Raw genomic sequence first — 15652 nt, forward strand, 5'->3', positions numbered from 1 at the left:
TAACCCCTTACCTGACAGACCCAAGTTTGGCAAGTGGGGCATACATGACATACCCAAAATAAAAAGTCATTCTGAATAGACACATAACCAACATATATTTAGAAAGCCAACTCTTGACAGTTTACAGTTCAGGACTCAGAATTAATCAGACTCTTATTAATATTGAGATATAAAAGCTCAAACATAAAAACAAAAACATATATTTTTTTTCGGTTCCTTGCCACTGTTGCCTTTGGCTTGCTCAGTTGGGGATATTTTGGGGATATTTAATTTTATTCTATCAATCAATAAATTCCACTAGAAACAAACTTTGTTGTATTATTTTATTTTAATACTGTGAAGCTGCTTTGATACAATCTGTATTGTGAAAAGCGCTATACAAATATACTTGATTTGATTTGATTTGATTAAGAGTATATTTATTAAATGTATAAACATATTATGTCATTATTTCATCCTCACTTGTACCCGCACTCACACACATCATAAACACCTCTCTTCACACTGGTACCTTTCCCACAGCATTTAAGCAGGCTCGTGTTACCCCACTGCTTAAGAAACACACTCTAAATCCAGCACATCTGGAAAATTACAGACCGATATCTCTCCTTCCATTCGTTGCGAAAACACTTGAACGAGTTGTTTTCAACCAGATCTCTTCCTTCCTTACACAGAACAACCTCTTGGACAACAATCAGTCTGGTTTCAAAAGCGGACACTCAACTGAGACTGCCCTGCTCTCAGTAACTGAAGCTCTGAGACTGACAAGAGCAGCTGACAAAATCCTCAGTTCTCATCCTGCTGGATCTGTCTGCTGCCTTTGACACAGTTAACCACCAGATCCTCCTGTCAATCCTAAAGATGAAGGGCATCTCAGGAACCGCACTCCAACGGTTCAAGTCTTACCTCTCAGGTAGGTCCTTTAGGGTATCGTGCAGGGGTGTGGTGTCTAAGACCCAACATCTAGCTACTGGAGTGCCTCAGGCACAGTGCTTGGACCACTTCTCTTCTCCATCTACATGACATCACTAGGATCTGTGATTCAGAAACATGGCTTTTCCTATCACTACAACACGCTGATGACACACAACTCTACCTCTCATTCCAGCCTGACGATCCGACGGTAGCTGATCGTATCTCAGCCTGCCTGACAGACATTTCAACGAAACATTTCACCTTCAACTAAACCTTGCGAAGACAGAGCTACTCGTGGTCCCGGCCAACCCAACACTTCATCACAACTTCACCATTCAGCTAGACTCGTCATCCATAACTCCATCAAGGTCAGCCAGGAACCTTGGTGTTGTAATTGATGATCAATTGAACTTCACAGACCACATTGCTAGAACTGCCCGGTCATGTAGATTTGCCATTAGGAGGATCAGGCCCTTCCTATCAGAGCATGCTACACAACTCCTTGTCCAAGCGCTAGTTCTATCCAGACTGGACTATTGTAATGCTCTGGCTGGTCTTCCAGCTTGCACGGTCAGACCTCTGCAACTGATCCAGAATGCCGCAGCTAGAGTGGCTAGAGCACATGTCACTCCTCTCCTCACAAAAATTGCACTGGTTGCCAGTTGCCGCTCGCATCAAATTCAAGTCACTGACGTTTGCCTACAGAACAACCACTGGCTCTGCTCCCTTTTACTTAAACTCATTACTTCGGACGTATGTGCCATCCAGAAACTTGCGCTCTGCAAGCGAACGACGTCTTGTGGTGCCATCTCAAAGAGGCACAAAATCTCTTTCTCTGACTTTTACCATGACTGTTCCCTGCTGGTGGAATGAACTGCCTAAGGGGCCGATCACACCTGACGCGTTTTTTGCAGTGAGAGGCGCCTATTTTCAATTGGTTTCCGTTCTGCGCGCTGTTTATACGCCTGCTGCGCCTCGCGTTTTACCGCCCGCTGCGCCTCGCGTTTTTGAAGTTGAAAAAAAAGCAACTCCGAGCGGAAAAAGCGCCCGACGTCATCGCGTTTTTTTCCACTGTCCAATCGAATGAATTGAGAGGCGGGCCTTCCGTTTAAGTGATGAAAGCTACAGTTGCTTGAACGCCAGGAGAGTGCGATGATAGAGGATAAACTTGTGGTGCTCTCGCGGGTTACCAGGAGCTTAACGACTTCACGAACCGTAACTACCACAATGTTAACAGAAAGTAAATAAAGGTAATAAAAGGCTGATTTGACGTTTACTTGACTGACAGGACAGCTGTTTCATTGGTTGCCTAGCAACATAAAAAACGCAGCGCACTGCTCGTTCTGTGTAATGTAAAGTGCTGTGCACCTCGCGTTTTCGAACCTGAAAAACGCGTCAGGTGTGATCGGCCCCTAACTCAACCAGAGCTGCTGAGTCCATAGCCACTTTCAAGAAACTGCTGAAGACGCTTCTTTTTCGACAGCACTTGATCCACTAATACTAACACTTTCTATTCTATTCTATTCTATTCTATTCTATATAAAAAAATTGTATTAACATTTACTGCGTTAGATTAAACTGAGAAGGGTCATAGCACTTGCATATTGTTGTCCTACTGTTAGTTTAACTGCTTCTATTGTTCTCATTTCTAAGATGATGTCAGGGGAGTTTTTTAGAGAAGGCTGATGAGATGCTAATCAAATATGTTATTGCCCTGTAATCACCCATTTACAGTCTATGACTAATGTCTGGTGAGGAGAACTGGCCCATTCATGCTTTATTGTAGTCAATCGACGAACCTTTGACACCTCTTTATTCTGCCATTATGGCTTGGCCATCTACACTTCTTTCATCCCACTTTACATGAATAATCCACCTATTATCTTAAGTCTTTCTAAAAAACAAAACAAAACAAAGAAAAACTATTCTTGGGACCTTATGTGAATTCTTTTAACAAATTAATAATAAGAAATAAGAGCCTTATCGGGGCTGTCGAACTGTCTAGTGCATGCACGTAAACACAGATAAACCGGAGAAGACATTACTGACTACATATGAGTGATGACATTCTATTCAAAATAATGAATGTTACAGATGAATTATTTTGCATTCCTGACATAAATTAAGAAATGAATGTTTTAACATAAACAGTGGTCAAATATCAAAGCTAGTGTCTTAAATCTTTCTGTCAGTTTGTCCAGATCAAGTAAGAGTGTGAAGTTTTAATGGGTAGTGAATGTTGAACAACAATAATCTGTGGCCATCTGCGATCTTTGACGCGTAAGGGGGGCCCGTGGTGTGTGAAGGAGGGCTGGGATGATCGCGGAGCTAACATATTCAGCTCGACGGCTCTGGCCAAGCTGTAATGTAAAAGAAACGCTATTGCCAATTTTAAAAAGGGGAGGAGCTGCTCAATATGTCCCGTCCTGTCTCCCTGTTTCAGTGGAAATTACGTCAACACTGAAAAATGCTGCGCGTTTCAAGGCACTTCAGTGGGTCTTTAAGTGCTCTTAAGCGGCCTTATTAAGTATTAATATTATTTCATCTGTAAGTACAGTTTTTTTTTTAAAATAGATTATTTTTAACATTTGAATTACACTACACAATACAATTAAGTGCACTTATTTCACAAGAGATTGTATGTTAATATGACAGTGAGAAACCTTTTTTAATTTGATGATAAATCATTAGTTTTTTACTGAAATAAAGGATGTTCTTTTGTTCAGTGTGCAAAGAAAATGTCAAAATCAAGAAAGGTGAGGATGTTCAAGAAATCAAGCACTTTCCACTTCTATTCCAGACTCTTACATTGTTTGCAATGAGCTAAATCTAGGTGATTAACGTCACTCATTTGAAGGGCTGTTTTACAGGATCAGTGCCGAGTTCACACTGAACGATTTTCATTCGCCGACAGGTTTTGGAAGATCGCCAACAAATGCCCGAAATCATAGGCAATCGGTGCTCGTTCACGCGAGTGACAATCACGCAGTGTGAATTATCAACGACGCGATCTGAGAGAATCATCGATGAGTCGCCAACGCCCGTGAGATATTTGGCATGTTAAATATCTGGACCTGTCTGCGATTCAAAATCCTGCTGTGGTAATGTGTTCTGACTGAAAACTACAGGACAGCGGGATGTTTGGGGAAGAGTTATAGACCAGAATATCAGTATTTTAACAGAAACAAAGCACAAACATTTGCTTGACCAGCAGCAACAGTAGCACATTGTAAAATTATTTACCCCCAACTCTCTTTGCACAATTAACACACAATTCTTGCTCCCCTCGTCTCCCCAAGCATAATTGTTTTTTTTCTCTCCTTTTTGCTGCAAATTAGCGTACAGACAATTTGGATTGCAAATCTTTTTGCAGGCTATATTTTTTAATAACCATTTAATGATCTTGCATTATTTCCTTATCACTTCTCGCGTGGGTTTGGTTGTGAAACGCAGTTTGCAGACCAGACGGTTGTCAGCGATTCTTTCTTTTGTCAAGTCATGCAGTGTGAAACCCCCTGTCATTGGTGCATCGTGCAGTGCGCACACAGCAGCAACTGGACGTTACCCCAGATAGTCGTGCAGTGTGAAAAGAACAGTGACCCGACTACTCTGAAAATTGTGCAGTGTGAACTCGGCATTACAGGCATTCAGAACTCATTTGGTCGCAGGTAACTAAAGGGATCATCTGTTAGTAGGCTTGAAGTTGCAACTTCCTAAAATGACCACTAGAAGACACAACTTCACTAAAATGCTTCAGCAGAAAGCAGAAGACTATTGGTCAAGAGGCAATACTGGTTGAAACTTCAGATCCTATAGCAATCAATAATAGAATTGTTTGTCCAATCATTGCATTTGGATTCAGACGTTTCCAGGTCAATGCCAAAATGAATCTGCATCAGTCAGGTGGTACAACTAGAGCACTGCAAGTTATTTACATTCGTTATCACTGTAATGTTATGCATTTTAGACACGAGGCAACTTGGTGCAGTCTTTTGTCTCGTGACACTTTACAGACTCTGCTGTGCTCAAGCGTTTTGAAGGAGGCGTGGCTTTGGAGGGTGGGATCTCATGCATTGATTCCAATGAGCCATTATGTGAGAGAACAGCCAAATTAACACTGGAATACAAAAATCTAATTCCTAATTTTCTCACTTAAATAAAAGAGAGGAAAATGGCCTTAGAAGTGAGATTTATTTGGTGATAAACAGGGTGATAAACACACCATACATCCAATGGTTAAATCAGCACAGTTAACAGCATGCATAGCCACATTACTTATGGCCAGGACATTGGCCATAAGGGTAAGTTGGCGGTTCAGCTGCAGGCTTCACTGGAGCCTTGGGCGGTTCGACTGCAGGCTTCCCTGGAGGCTTTGGAGGCTTTGGAGGTTCGGCTGCAGGCTTCCCTGGAGGCTTCCCTGGAGGCTTTGGAGGTTCGGCTGCAGGCTTCCCTGGAGGCTTTGGAGGTTCGGCTGCAGGCTTCGGGGGTTCGGCTGCAGGCGTCACTGGAAGTTCGTTTGAAGGCTCCAGAGGTTCGGTAGAAGGCTCCGGCTCAGGTAGTTCGGCTGCAGGCTTCCCTGGAGGCTTCCCTGGAGGCTTTGGAGGTTCGGCTGCTGGCTTCCCTGGAGGCTTTGGAGGTTCTGGAGGTTCGGCTGCTGGCTTCCCTGGAGGCTTTGGAGGTTCGGCTGCTGGCTTCCCTGGAGGCTTCCCTGGAGGCTTTGGAGGTTCGGCTGCTGGCTTCCCTGGAGGCCTCCCTGGAGGCTTTGGAGGTTCGGCTGCTGGCTTCCCTGGAGGCCTTGGAGGTTCGGCTGCAGGCGTCACTGGCAGTTCGTCTGAAGGCTCCAGAGGTTCGGTAGAAGGCTCCGGCTCAGGTAGTTCGGCTGCAGGCTTCCCTGGAGGCTTCCCTGGAGGCTTTGGAGGTTCGGCTGCTGGCTTCCCTGGAGGCTTCCCTGGAGGCTTTGGAGGTTCGGCTGCTGGCTTCCCTGGAGGCTTTGGAGGTTCGGCTGCTGGCTTCCCTGGAGGCTTCCCTGGAGGCTTTGGAGGTTCGGCTGCTGGCTTCCCTGGAGGCCTTGGAGGTTCGGCTGCTGGCTTCCCTGGAGGCCTTGGAGGTTCGGCTGCTGGCTTCGGGGGTTTGGCTGCAGGCGTCACTGGCAGTTCGTCTGAAGGCTCCAGAGGTTCGGTAGAAGGCTCCGGCAGTTCTGTAGAAGGCTCCGGCTCAGGTAGTTCGGCTGCAGGCTTCCCTGGAGGCTTTGGAGGTTCGGCTGCTGGCTTCCCTGGAGGCTTGGCTGCAGGCTTTACTGGAGGCTTTGGAGGTTCGGCTGCAGGCTTCCTTGGAGGCTTTGGAGGTTCGGCTGCAGGCTTCCCTGGATGGATACAGATAGTCAACTTTAGTCAGTCCGTTTAGAGGCATTCAGTCTCAGATACAGCACAAGACCCAAATACCAAGTTTTACTCCCCTTTAATTATTAAACATGGTCGTATTAATTGTATGAATTAATTTTGTGAAACCATCCTGTGCTTTAAGCTGTGCTATTGGCTGAATACTTTTTACATTGAGAACGATTAATTATAAAACGGACAAACGGAAATGAGGAAGCTGACCCAAACACTTATAACAAATACCTGCAAATGGATCCATACACTGATGTCCACATCCATTGCAGCAGCATTTCTCATTGTTCGGACAGTCACTGTCATAGGAACACAACTCCGCACACAGTCCCGCTCCAAAATTTGTGCTTGGACACTCCCCTGCCTTTGCTATTATAGAGACACATGACAGAGAAACCACATCACTGAATACTGAATGTCTCATACACTGTATGAAAAATAAATAAAAACACTAAAAATGAGAGATGATCGTACCGGAATTTTCAGTCCATCTACTTCATAGTTTCACATTTAGTTCAAAGTGTTACTTGCGGTTTCTTTGCAATTATTTGTGAAACTTCCTAGCAATTCCTGAGTGAAAACATTTTCTCAGGGTTTTCTCTGGAAGATGTATAGCATGCATCAATAATTATAACTCACTGAAAACAGGCGGCACACATGCAGTCCCACAGGGAAATTTACAGCATTTGTGTCCTCCAGAGCAGTCTCTATCAGAAGTGCATCCTCGTCGGGAGGGCACGACCGTCAGCGTCGCCGGACACTGACCAGACACTACAGAAGAGGATTCAAGAGGATCATTAGGGGAGACCAGGAAGTGCTGTAATAGTTTGCTTCAGCATTTGCAAGTCAGGGGTTTTACAATGAGTCTCAAACTTGATAATATTCACACATTTATCTGCTTCAATTCAAGTAGCTTAGAAATCTATCATTTTTCACTAAACTGCATCAATCGGTTTCAAAGACAGAGTGCAGTTACAACCTACCCCACTGTAGTAGAGCGAGTAATAGTGCAATGCTGATAGAAAGCATGGACATCAGATAATATGTTGTCTACAAATTTACTGGTGTACATCTTCAAAAATGACACCATCCCCATGACCACCCTCATTTCCTTTTAAGCATTTTAATAAAGCTACTCAACAGAAAACAAAACAAATATAGATAAAATGCAGAGTTACCGGGTATAATTAGCTCTCCACGTTATATTGTAGGCTTATGCATTTCTTAAAACAAATAAAAACAAAAAACTTTTGCCTAAAGTTTAAACTCAGGATTGATACAGTCCGGTAGCAATTTTGTAGCCATATTATAACACTAATGTTCTTGTCTTACAATAAACAAAAATGCCTATTAGTGATTATATGGGTTTTACTTGTACAATGAAAAAATGCATAAACTTATGACAGTTTGCATATTTATACTTTGCTTATTAATAAAAGTAAACCAACATACAAAGATGAACTTCCACTTGACGTCTGTACTGTATTTTTGTAAGCAGATGTGTTTGAAATCAAATTTTGTAAGGCACTTTATTTATGCACTTCTTCAGGCTGCGTAATGAAGCTAAAAGAACTTCTCACCTAGGACTCCAGCGTCTGTTGTGCTCAAACAAGCAGACAGACACAATAAAACAGCACTAAATGAGCAGTACACTTGTGCTGTCATCCTCTCGACCTGCAATCTCAAAATCAACTCTGCTGGAAGATGCACTGAATTAGTGAGTCAGGAGGAGCGGACAGCAAGGACCCCAAAACTACAAAGAAAAACCCAACCCTAATAAAAATCACTTGCCTGTAGCTTACTTAATCACTTGCTATCCTCTTAATATAGCCTAATCTTGAAGACCTTGATTAGCTTGTTCAGGTGTGTTTGATTAGGGTTGGATGTCGTAATAATTACCGTAATTAGGAGATGATTGATTGTTTTTATGGCAACACTATCAACGGCAAATGAATCTGCAGTGGCCAGGTAGTCCAGCGATCACGTGGTACAAGTCGGAGTTCTACCACAAGTTACAAGTTGTAATTATGACTAAACTCCTACACCTAAACTCTCCAGGAAATGGATCTCTACTGGAGACTGGCTTAAATCTGCATTGAACTCAAAGAGACACAGGGGCATGTCTAAAATTTGAATTTTGCTGATTGATTTGCGACGTGAATCCATGCAAGTAATTATGAATGAAAACAATGTTTCCAGCCACTGTAGTGAATATAGGGGAATACACAGCCATGGTTATATCATAGCCACTTTAATATTGGATGGTTTCATATGGATTGCATAATCAGATAATATTTGTTCACTCAAGCTTTCTATAGACATATTTCTTATCGTGACCGAGTTTTGGTTCATTTCTGTGACGGAGACCGAGACGGCAGAAAGCGCACCCTGTTTGTTTTCCTTATTTTACAAAAGCACAACATTTAATTGTTATTGTGAGATGCCCGAAATATGAACATGCCCGAAATAAAATCAGATTTTAGAAGAATTTGTAGCGCCACTCAGACAGGTGTGCCAAAACTCTTATTTATAAACTAATGACGTCTTCACCTACACAAAAACCTGCTCACTTCAGGCTTGAAAAGAGATGTGGGTTGCCCAGTTTTCCGTGTTAGAGAAAAAAGCAGCTCGTACAAAGCTCCTGGATGTCACAATTCCTGTCACAAACAGACAAAGTGACAAGGAGCCATGTAGTCGGCAGGGTTCAAACCTGCACGGGGAGACCCCAATGGATTTGAAGTCCATCGCCTTAACCTCTCGGCCACGACTACTCCTGCCAGTGAGTCCAATGCTTATTGTGAATACACACACACACACACACACACACACACACACACACACACACACACACACACACACACACACACACACACACACACACACACACACACACACACACACACACACACACACACACACACACACACACACACACACACACACACACACACACACACACACACACACACACACACACACACACACACACACACACACACACACACACACACACAAAAAAAACATGAACATTGTCCTGAGACTGGGCTTCATACATTATTTACAATAAGAAACATAAACAATTTAAGGCATAGGCTTATGTCCTATTTCAGAAAGTCAATAACTGGACCCCATCTTCTTTCAAAAACTGGGGTTTTTAATTGCAGTTGTGCTGTCAACCGTTCCATTAAATAAACTTGTCTTATCTTTTGTGTCCATTGCGTAACGGTAGGTGGCTCAGGTTTTAACCAACAGATTGTTATCATTTTCCTTGCCGTCATTAAGAGGAGATGGAGAAGAAATGCTTGGTCTTGAGAAAGATTGTCTGGAAAGATATGGGAGTAAAAAGAGATGACTCCTCACTTTTAGTAGATTTTCCAAAATGCCCTTAATGTCCTTCCAAAAGCTATGTCTGGTGGGATAGTCCCAAAAGATGTGAGTTTGATCACCGACCAATCCACAGTTCCTCCAACATTTGTCACTCATACTACTCTTGGTGAGGAAAGATTTTAACGGAGTCCTGAAAAATCTAATTTTCGTCTTCCAATCAAACTCCCTCCAGACCTGACTGCCCATACCCTTATTACAGCCAGAGCAAATGTTAACCCAAACATCGTCATCCAGGGTAACATTCAGCTCCATTTCCCATTGTTGTTTTATATGTTGTGTATTATCTGACATGTCAATCAACATTTTTTTGTACATCAAGGACATTTGTTTTTTCATTACACCACCATTTTCAATCAAATTAATAAAATGCTTCTCTATATTTGTAGGCTCTCTTCTGATCAGTTCCCAATCATTATGTTTTGTTACATAGCTCCTTATTTGAAAATACTTATATAAATCACTTGAGGGTAACTTGAATTTCGCTCTTAATTGGGCAAAGGTTTTAATTACATTTCCATCAAACAATTGATTCACTGTGAGGAGACCCCTCTCAGCCCATCCCCGAAAGCCTCTGCTGTCTGATAAAGATGGAAGGAACTCAATATTTCTATTAATAGTCATAGCTCGAGATAAAGCAGTCTTTCCCTTCAACTGCTTTTGGACCTTATTTCAAATCTTTAATGTATGTTTGACCCATAAATTTGCAATTTTTATTTTTTTCTGAGACTGTAGGTTGAGAAATGGGAGTTGAGAGAGAGAGACTCCTGGCACCGAATATTCTTCCATAGAGACCCACTGTGACTCCGGATCATGAATGATCCATGCCACCACAGCTTTTATTTGGGCAGCCCAATAGTACAATTTGAAGTTTGGTAGATTTAAGCCCCCATTTTCCTTAGGCGACATTACAATTTTAAGGCGCACTCTTGGTCTTTTGTTCTGCCATATAAATTTTGACATTAATTTATCTAGAAATTTGAAAGTAGATTGTGGTATAACAGCAGGGAGGTTTTGGAACAGAAATAATAATCTTGGCAGAATATTCATTCTTATACATTCAATTCTACCCAAAAGAGAAAGCGGTAGTACATCCCATCTGTTTAAATCAGTTCTGATTTCCTTTAACAATTTATCATAGTTAGATGAAAACAACTGCGTAGTCTTAGGGGTAAGAATTACTCCAACATATCTAAACCCCTGCTTGGAGTGTCTGAATGAGACAAGATTATCCAACTGAAATGGCCAAGTCCCAACAGTCATTAAGGCTTCGGATTTGTTTGTATTAATTTTATAACCTGATATCATACTATACTCCTTAAGACTGTGGAGCAAGGCTGGAACAGAAGTGATAGGGTTTTCCAGAAATAATAAAATATCGTCAGCGAAAAGTGACAATTTATGCTGAACATTTGATTCATCTCTTATTCCCTGTATGAGAGGATTGGATCTAATCGGTTCGGCTAACGGCTCTATACTCAAAGCAAATAGTGAGGCTGAAAGAACTTCACCCTGCCTAGTGCCGCGTCCCAGTGGGAAAAATTTTGAGCAGTGCCCATTGACCCTTACTCGTGACTTTGGGTTTTTATAAAAAGTTTGGACCCATTTTATAAACGTCTCATTAAAGCCCATGTGCCTCAATGTCTGTTGTAGGAAGCCCCAGTCCACCCGATCAAACGCTTTCTCAGCATCCAAGCTGAGAAGCATTGATGGGGTGTTCCTTTTCTGTGCCACTATTTGGAGGTTTAAAGCTCTTCGAACATTATCAGTCCCCTGTCTATGGGCGATAAAGCCAGTCTGATCGGGTTTCACAAGTTTTCTCATATATTTACACATGCTATTTTCATTTCTGGATTTGAGCATCAGAGAGCACCGGGGCCAACCATCAATGTGGATGTGAGCATGCAGAAGAGGATCAACCCGGCGAAAATATTGTGTTGACAAAAAGGAGTTCAACGACGTCTTCACCTACACGAAAAGACTGCCATGATCCGGATTTGGACTGGGCATGCTGCGGGCACAACACAGAGTACTAAATGCTATACAAAGAAAGCAATCTTTCCACTGGCCCCGGGCCTGCACATACAGAGTCAACGGCAAGCTTCAGCTCAGTTCTCTTAAAGTCCCCCACCACCGCTTGCTTAGACAGTAGGGACTTTAAGCAACAGCCTCTGGTGGAACGGCAACGGCATTCTGTCGTTCTATTGTGCACGTGAGACATTAACTGCTAACTCGCGACATTCTACTGTAACTGTCTACTACGGGAGAACAGCTGATTTGCCGTAGTCGTTACTACGTGACAGATTAAGAAAGTTAATGTTATACTTTAGGTTATGTGGCATTGTAATTGTTTCTGTATATCATTAAATGCCAAAAGCAACCCTTCTCTTGCTTTTTAAAATCACTTCCTTTTTTTGTATTTTGTCTGATGATTAAATTACCCCTACGCCGTCCTCTTTACTGTCGCTTATTGATTTTTGCGCTCTTTTGCTACGGCAGTTAACGCTTACTTCCGGCTGCCGTTGCCGTTCCATCAGCAGCTGTTGCTTAAAGTCCCTAGTAACCAAGCATTACAGCAAGCAAAACAACACCAAATGCTGGGAAATAACCCTGCCACATCTTATCTTGAAGAGGAAGACCACCTCCCTCAAAGGCTGGGAAGAGCACAGCAAGAGTTTAGGGGAGGTCTGCAACAAACCTTTGCTCGAACAGGAACCCTGGACCCTCAGATTAAAAGTCTGATGCTCTACCATTTGAGCTAGCCGGGCTTTTGCCAGGGAACAGCCACCCTAGGGATATAACAGCACTTTCTCCTTAAAGTGTTCATGCTTTGTCAGCTTAAAGTTTGTGGCATTAAAGGATGAAGACCACAATTTATAAAGGGACGAGAGAGATAGGCTGCTCCTTCCAAAGCTAGGAACACTGATATTGAAAGAGTGGAGTTTTTTTTTTCATGGTATGTTGCTAACTCTAAGGTGGTTTAGACAAACGAGCAATTGGGACATAATGAGTAGGTTTCTGTTTGACTTTTCTAAAAGAGAACGAATGCAACATTTCAAAACACTAATATCCATGTTTTTTTCATAAATTATAATGCGGCGACTCTTGAGCTGCACATCGTGAAGGCCGTGAAGTTGTCGGGGGATGCCAAAGCCATTGCTCCGACAGCCTGAATAGAATGGCCAAAATCACAGATGATCTGGGCCTTTTGAAACGATGCCCACTTCAGGCTTGAAAAGAGCCCAATTTCCGTGTTAGAAAAAAAAGCATCTTGTACAAAGATCCTGGACGTCACAACTCCTGTCACAATCAGACAAAGTGATAAAGGGGCCACGTAGTCAGCAGGGTTCGAACCTGCGCGGGGAGACCCCAAAGGATTTCAAGTTCATCGCCTTAACCTCTCAGTCACAACTACTCTTGAAAGTGAGTCAGTGATAGTGGTAGTGAGTCACATGCTATTTTCTTTTCTGGAAGTGAGCAGCAGAGGACACTGGGGCCAACCATCAATGTGGATGTGAGCAGCAGAGGATGCACTCAGCTAACATATTGTGTTGGCAAAAAGGAGTTCAACGACACCTTCACCCAGACATGGGCAGTATTTCAATTAAATGTATTTTAAATACGTATTTAATTACTTTAGTGTATTTTGTAATTTGTATTTTGCAGGTGTGGGAAAAATAAAATGTAGTTTGTAACAAAATATTTTGAGGGAGTGTATTTAGAGTATTTCAAATACTTAAATACTTAAGAAAAATCACCATATGCTTATCACACACCCTGTAGAACGGGCTCCCTCCAAGAAGTGAATGAGTTTTGAACACAGGAGAGGAAGTGGTGCTGCTCCTCTTAAAAACGGCATTAAAGGGTTAGTTCACCCAAAAATGAAAATTCTGTCAGTAATTACTCACCCTCATGTTGTTCCAACCCCGTAAGACCTTCGTTCATCTTCGGAACACAAATGAAGATATTTTTGATTAAATCTGAGAGCTGGATCACTCCTCCATAGGCTTCTAAGACATTATAACTTGCTGGCCCAAAAAATGTATTAAAGATATCGTTAATATAGTCCAAGTGACTACAGTGGCTCAATCTTAAGTTTATAAAGTGACGAGAATACTTTTTGTGCGCAAAAAAACAACAAAAATAACTTTATTCCACTTTTCATTTCCTTCTCTCTGGGCCTCGAGTTATTTCACGTAGTATAACTGCGCAGCGCGTCTGTGTTGCACGTCACATGTAGGCTCACTATTGGCCGACGCTGGTCATGTGTGTGATGCGTGTGACGTGCAACACAGATGCGCTGCGCTAAAACACTACGTGAAATAACTCGAGGCCCAGAGAGAAGGAAATGAATAGTGGAATAAAGTTGTTGTTTTTTCCGCACAAAAAGTATTCTCGTCGCTTTATAAACTTAAGATTGAGCCACTGTAGTCACTTGGACTATATTAACAATGTCTTTAAAGGTGAACTAAGTAACTTTTTTATCTTAACCGAACAGCTTCGGAGTAATTGGAATGGTTATATGACTGTTTTCGGGTTGAATGGTGGTCTTCTCGCACCCCTCGAGCGCCTGTGAGACGAAAAAACACCCTTGCAACTTTGGGCCGGTGGCCGCAGCATCAGGAAGTATCGCGTGATATCAGGTCTCGTGATGTAACAAACTGCTTTACGGCACTGCACACATACACTATCTAAACATTTATATGCTAGCCTTCTGTGTATTATACATACCTCAGTGGACATGGCTCTGTGCGTTCGCCGGGTTCTTTGAAAACAAGTGCACATGACCAGCGGGAGAAGATGGGACGAGCCAACGAGTTTTAACGACAGTGTTGTCAAATATCTATTCCGAAGCTGTAGGGGGAGCTCTATAGAGAAACCTGCGAGCAAAAAGCATAATGCAGCTTTAATACATTTTCTGGGCCAGCAAGTTATAATGCCTTATGCCTATGTCGGAGTGATCCATCTCTCAGATTTCATCAAAAATATCTTAATTTATGTTCTGAAGATGAACGAAGGTCTTACGCGGTTGGAACAACATGAGGGTGAGTAATTACTGACAGAATTTTCATTTTTGGGTGAACTAACCCTTTAAGATTATTGTGGGAGTATTTTTGTATTTTCAAAATACTAATTACTTGTATTTTATTTAAATACATTTTTCACATCAGTATTTTGTATATTATTTTGTTACATTTCATGAGCCAGTATTTGTAGTTTGTAACAAAATAGTTTTTGATGTATTTGTGCCCACCTCTGCCTTCACCTACACAAAAGCTACGTAATATGCTATCAGTTTCCGATGCAGAAAAGTTAGTTCATGCATTCATGACCTCGAGACTAGATTACTGTAATGCTTTATTAGCTGGTTGTCCTGCATCCTCAATAAACAAGCTACAGTTAGTCCAAAATGCAGCCGCTAGAGTTCTTACTAGATCAAGAAAATATGATCATATAACACCGATTTTATCATCACTGCATTGGTTACCTATAAAGTTCCGTATCAATTACAAGGTATTGCTACTGACTTATAAAGCCCTAAACGGCTTAGCTCCAGTCTATTTAACGGATCTTCTATCGCCCTATAATCCATCGCGCTCTTTAAGATCACTACATTCAAGGCTTTTGGTCATACCTAGGATATCCAGATCCACCAAAGGAGGGAGAGCATTTTCACATTTAGCTCCGAAACTCTGGAATAGCCTTCCTGATACTGTTCGTTGCTCAGACTCGCTCTCCCAGTTTAAAACTAGATTAAAGACGCATCTCTTCAGCCAGGCATTCATATAACATTTTAAATCTTACTGTTCAAACTACAATCTGGCCTCTAGTTCATAAATGCCAGAGGAGAACTGGCCCCCGACTGAGCCTGGGTTCTCCCAAGGTTCTCTTACGAGAGTTCTCTCGTACTGCGTTTTATCAAAACGCTACGGGAAAAGTCTCTTTTCACGAAACACTGAAGC

General features: G+C 42.2%; 1 protein-coding gene across 1 annotated transcript; it reads right to left on the reverse strand.

The window, feature by feature from the left end:
* Positions 1 to 5092: 5092 nt before the first annotated feature.
* On the reverse strand, positions 5093 to 8103 carry LOC311090748 (uncharacterized protein). The gene is made up of 4 exons (XM_084126236.1): positions 7886 to 8103; positions 6945 to 7076; positions 6537 to 6674; positions 5093 to 6277 (listed from the first exon to the last, which is right to left on the reverse strand). The coding sequence occupies exons 1-4, from the start codon at positions 7968 to 7970 to the stop codon at positions 5187 to 5189; spliced, it is 1446 nt and encodes a 481-aa protein (XP_083982362.1). The 5' UTR covers positions 7971 to 8103; the 3' UTR covers positions 5093 to 5186.
* Between the last annotated feature and the right edge of the window lie 7549 nt (positions 8104 to 15652).

This window comes from Abramis brama (genome assembly GCF_963993115.1).
Source record: "Abramis brama genome assembly, chromosome: 10".
NCBI lineage: Eukaryota > Metazoa > Chordata > Actinopteri > Cypriniformes > Leuciscidae > Abramis > Abramis brama.